Source organism: Malus domestica, chromosome 15, assembly GCF_042453785.1.
Source record: "Malus domestica chromosome 15, GDT2T_hap1".
Lineage (NCBI taxonomy): Eukaryota > Viridiplantae > Streptophyta > Magnoliopsida > Rosales > Rosaceae > Malus > Malus domestica.
Window position 1 is genome coordinate 43,996,144 of NC_091675.1, and position 5,358 is coordinate 44,001,501.

Here is a 5,358-nt window from a genome sequence, read left to right on the forward strand (position 1 = left end):
ACTCCTTCCATGAGGAGGTGCCTTTCGTGGCCTCGCCACTTCTTATGCCAAGGGTTGAAGCAGTTGGGTTGAGAGAAGTCTCGCGTTGATCAACATATTGATGGGTAGTTCGTTCTTTATTAGGAGTATCCATGTTGAAGACTAGTGACCCTTCATGTTCGGGGGTACACAGGTGATCGTTACCATCCACAAGGACGATGGGCTTGTGAGATTGAGTCTGCCTAGTCTCGTGGAACATATCGAGGAGTTTCTCATACTGTTCTTGGAAGATCTCATTTTTCATTGCTATCTTGTTGTTCTGAACCTCAAGCTCTTCGACCTTAGCCTGAATAGCAAACTTCTTTCTTTCCATCCTTCGCTATCTCACACTAGGCACGAGGGGGTATTGTTATGCGTGCTGTGGCTTCCTTCGCTTCCCATGTTAAAGAGGGATACCTAATCAAATGAGAGTGTACGAAAGATATAAACTAGCTTGACAAAGCTAGAGAGAGTAGAAATAAGTGTCGTTTCCACATATGGTGCCAAATGTTGATGCACAAAATCAGTGAAGACTTTGGAACAACGTAAAGTGACAAGTTTGTGACATTCGCTCAGTTGCTCCGGTCACCTAGTGATGATAATGTGTAAAGAGATAAAGATAAGGAAGCAAACACAAGATGTACGTGGGTCACCCTAAGTCTGGCTACGTCTACAGAGTAAAGGAGTTCTCATTAATAGTGAAGGGTTTACACAAATAATCAAGTTTAAGCATAATCATCATTAGTAGGTTTTGATGACCAATTTGAGTACAATAATGACATTAGGGATTCATTGTAGGAGAATGATCTTCCTTCATAGTTGAGGAGAGTCTTTAGCTTTTGTCCGTCGCGGTCGATGTGGGACTCTATGAACTTTATTCTGATGTTGACATATGTCGTGCTGTGATTGACCTCATCGTTGGAGGGAAACTCTTGTGCTTTGGCAGGGGTGCCTCAGCATGAACCCCTCAGTGAATCCTTGAATATATGAAGCTGACCGGTGCTTGGTAATTTCGAGATCGGTCAAGTATGGTACAAACAAACTTCATTAATAGAAGAACATGTTACAAATGTTACAGGATATAAACATAAAAATGCAATTAGGCCGAAAAGACAGCGAAGCCAAGCATAGCACATGAAGATCGAATTAGACTCAATGGGTTGACATAATTTGTCACCATCATAACCATTGTGTAACTCACCATTCTAATGCTCGGGTCCGCAGATACACCATCAGCACCGACAAAAAACAAAGGCCACAAAACAAAAACAAAAACATACAAAGCAGGCCCAAATTAATAACAAAACAAATCCCTAATTTCACAAGACCTAAGATCCACAAACAATATAGTAAAATTCTCCAAAAACACTCAACCAACAAAAGAAACAACCAAACCCAGCAACCAAGTTTGCCACCCGAGGACCAACAATAGAAGAATTCCCATACAAACAAAGCAAGTAGACAAAACACAATTAAAACTGCAAAAGGAGGAGGCGTAGAGACTCAAACCACCAAAATGGTTTTGCATACCTTCATTTAAGTGAATGACTACTTGCTCTTGAGGTGTTTAGTGAACACAATGGCCATATAAGTTTTCTCATTCAAAGGCAGGCATCTGGCAGGGAATTGGAGGATATATAGGTGAAGGGATGGAAGGATAGAGGATAACAGATGTATGAGACACAATGTGGAGAAATATGAGATGTTGTAAAATTAGGGATTTGAGATATTTTTTGGGCTAATTTGGATTCAGTGTAGCAAAACAAAAGTCTTTGGGGAATGAGCGGAAAACCGAAAGGAAGGGAACCAAATTGCCCAATCAGAAGTCAATCTCAAGCCCACCACCACTGAAAATCAGGGACTGGGGAGAGCCACCATCAATAGATAGGGCATACCACCGTCTTTGGAAGATGGGGCAAGCTACCATCAATGACAAATGGAGCAAAATAGCCAACAGGGAAAGGCAAGGCAAATAAAGAAGGGGAAAACGGGTGAGAGATGAGGAGAGTGTGAGAGAAGAAAGTTGGTGGGAAGCATGGAGGAAGCAGGAGGGAGGGGAGGGGCTACTGCCTACCCATAGACCCAAAGGGAATAGGCGGCAACTGAAGGGTTTCTAGAGATATTTCTCACAAGGGGCGCACTTGGCTTGAGTTTTCTAATTTTTCAACCTTTTTAAAAATGATTTATATTTTTTATAGCCACGCAAGCAAATATGTGGAACTTACGTTTTTCCACATCATCACGCTTAATTTGACGAATTGATCATGTATGAGATTGAAATTAAAGCACAATTTTGTGTATAACGCTACAATGTTTTAAAGATGAAGTATTGCATCAAAACTTGAGAGTGCAAATTGCGATGTTTTAAATATATAAAAGCCTTTTTAATACTTTTTCAATAAAAACCGAACAATTTGCTAGCACTGATCTACACCAACCTTAACTCCGTCGAACATATAGCAAATAAATCTTTGTTTATTTAAATTCAAAAACGAAAAATAACTATTTAATTACTTATTTAATTTTCATTTCTCAAACAATTTTCCTTTTGGTTGTTCTGGAATTAAAATTGAAAATGTAACCATGAGTCTCTCTATCTCTCTCTATAAAATATATTATGCCGCCATATGTAGAGTTTAGGGGTGATTTGTCTTGTATGGAAACAAAGCCATGAGAGCATTAAATGAAGAGAATCATGGCTTCTACATGCACCTGCCAATTCTCACCAGAGCTCTGATCTTATTCCCAAAATTGCCTAAAGAAAACACCCCAGTTCTGAAAAGCCTATTCCTTTAGCCATATAGGTACTAAGCTCACCGCAAATTACATCCTAACCATTCATCCACACACCCACCCTAATATGCTTAACAACAACCTTACACTCTAAACCCTCCCTCCACCCACAGCCGTTTGCCTTCTGATTATAAAGCCCTTCTCTCAGTTCTCAGTTTTCAGTTATCTGATCTTCTCTCCCATGGCTTCCTTTAGCTACAATACACAACCACAAGGTCCCCAGCTGAACCCGTATGCAGAACCATGGAAACCCAATACTGTTGTTTGCCAACCCTTTTCTGCTCCAAATAATCTTCAACTTCCTAGGGCAGGGAGACGTCCAGGTAACAGTAAGGGCAAAAGGGTCCACCCCAGCAAAATTTTCAATGGCCCTAATATTCCTCCTCCTCCTCCTCCCAGGAGAACATCAGATAGGACGAGTAGGCCATGGAGGAAGCTTGATCATGGGGCAAAGTGGGTTCCGAAAAATCTTGATCATGGTGCAAAGTGGGTTCCGAAAAACAAGGGGGAGATGCAGCTGCATGAAGAAGAGAAGAAGCTTGTCATTCCTTTTCCATCTTGTCCTGATGGACAAGCAAGGTCTCGTATAACCACTGTCATGGTTAAGAATATCCCCAATCAGTTTAAGTATAACACCCTCTCTCTCTCTCTCTCTCTCTCTCTCTCTCTCTCTCTCTCTGCACTTTGAGATTTTGGATTTTATTTGTGGAACAAAAGGATCGTAACTTTATTGTGGATTGAAAAAAGAAAGATTGAGCTTTGGAAAGAAAAAGAAAAAAAAAATCGAACCTTTATTTTGGTTTGAAAATAAGAAGGTCGGAACATTATTTTGGTTTGAAAATAAAGTTTGAAAACGTTCTTCCAAAATTCCTAATCTCTGTCTCTGTCTCTGTCTCTCTCCCTCCCTCTCTCTCTCTCACTGTTCATTTGGTATTTTGGATTTATTGCTCAAGAAAAAGGATAAAGTTTGAAACTTCATTTTTGTTTGAGGAAAAAGATCGTAACTTTTCTGCGTTTGTGCATGTTTTCTGCATCTTTCGACACTCACTGTTCATATGGAGTAACATGAAAATAGCAAATCTCTTTTGTCCCTCTTTCTTTAAAGACTGAACTTTTCGTCTCCAATGTTTACCCTTTTCTGTCTGAAACAACAAGTCTTGTCCGAGAGTACATGTGATTGCATTAAATTTTATTTTAATTTATAAATTAAAGCATGTCGGCAATATGTAGGAGGACTGATTTTCTGAACGTACTGAAAACGCATTGTTATCAAGAGAACCAAATGCGTCACATACGCGATGAACGAAACAAGTCCAAGTTCGATTTCGTTTATCTGCCCATGGACTTCAAGTGAGTAACATTTAATTTTTACTACACTGAAATTAATTAGTTTTCACAAACCTTGTTTGTGCGGTTGTAGTTTTTATTTTCGATAATTTTGTTTCCATATATGTAGGAGAAAGCGGATTTCAAATCTGGGTTATGCGTTTGTGAATTTCACAAGTCCTGAAGGAGCACTGAGATTTTACTGGGAATTTCACAACCGACCTTGGAGAGTAGGATTCAACCCAAAAATATGTGAAGTTACACGTGCCGAAATCCAGGTTAATTAACTAATTAACCTGAGTCCTTTTTTTGATTATATAAGATGGGTTTTCTAATTAAAACTTTTATCTATTTATTTATAAAATAAAAAATAAAAAATAAAAAAGTTCTGAGTTTTTATTTTGGAACTGGGATCTTCGAATTTCAGTGAGTGAGCTTATTTTTTATATTATTCATTTTCTTATTTGGTTTTGAAATATTGTAGGGCAAGAGTTCTCTAATGGCAAATTTTAGGTACAAGCTGTTTTGGTGTCACCTAGATTCGTACCTGCCGGTCGTTTTGGCACCTGCATGTGACGGTATGAATCTGCCTACGGTAACCGTCGTCGGAAAACTTGCTGGCAAACCCTCTTACTACAAGTGATCTGTGCCTTGTGCGGTTCATTTGGTCATATATATATTTTTCCCAAGCTTCAATGATTTTACATATTTGGTGTCTTAATTTTAGCTGAAATCTGAATTGTAAATATATGGTCTTATGATGTGCCATGATGTTGGCTTCTTAAGTGAGGAACTTCAAATGAGTATCTTTAAATATGTGTGCTATGTGAAGTGGTTGATGTTTTTAAGGATCAATGGGAAATGCTTGGCTTTATATGCTTGATTAGTGTTATAATTTTATTTCTCGAGACATATGGTTCTTATAAACCTTGCTTATTCTCTGTATAATACGAGCACGGGATAGTGTATTCGACTCTCCCTTCTCCAATATAACTTCAATCATACGATAGGATATGATTATCTCGTGCTTAGAATTTGATTGGATTGAGTAATTCATTATATTTTTTGACAAAAAAAAAATCATTATATTTATGGTATGTTGAAATTAAGAAATTTTGTTCAACTTGAAAGTGGAGGATGAACTATTCATTAAACATATTTTCTCTTTCCAATACCAACAAAACCACCATTTTCTTGAAATATGAAATTGAACAATTACCA

The 5,358-nt window shown here is 38.2% G+C and overlaps 1 protein-coding gene across 1 annotated transcript; it reads left to right on the plus strand.

Annotated features, from left to right (window-relative positions):
* The first annotated feature begins 2,992 nt into the window (after positions 1–2,992).
* LOC103416213 (protein MEI2-like 7) lies at positions 2,993–4,780 on the plus strand. Its single transcript, XM_070812989.1, has 3 exons — positions 2,993–3,390; positions 4,268–4,415; positions 4,622–4,780. The coding sequence occupies exons 1-3, from the start codon at positions 2,993–2,995 to the stop codon at positions 4,778–4,780; spliced, it is 705 nt and encodes a 234-aa protein (XP_070669090.1).
* Positions 4,781–5,358: the final 578 nt, after the last annotated feature.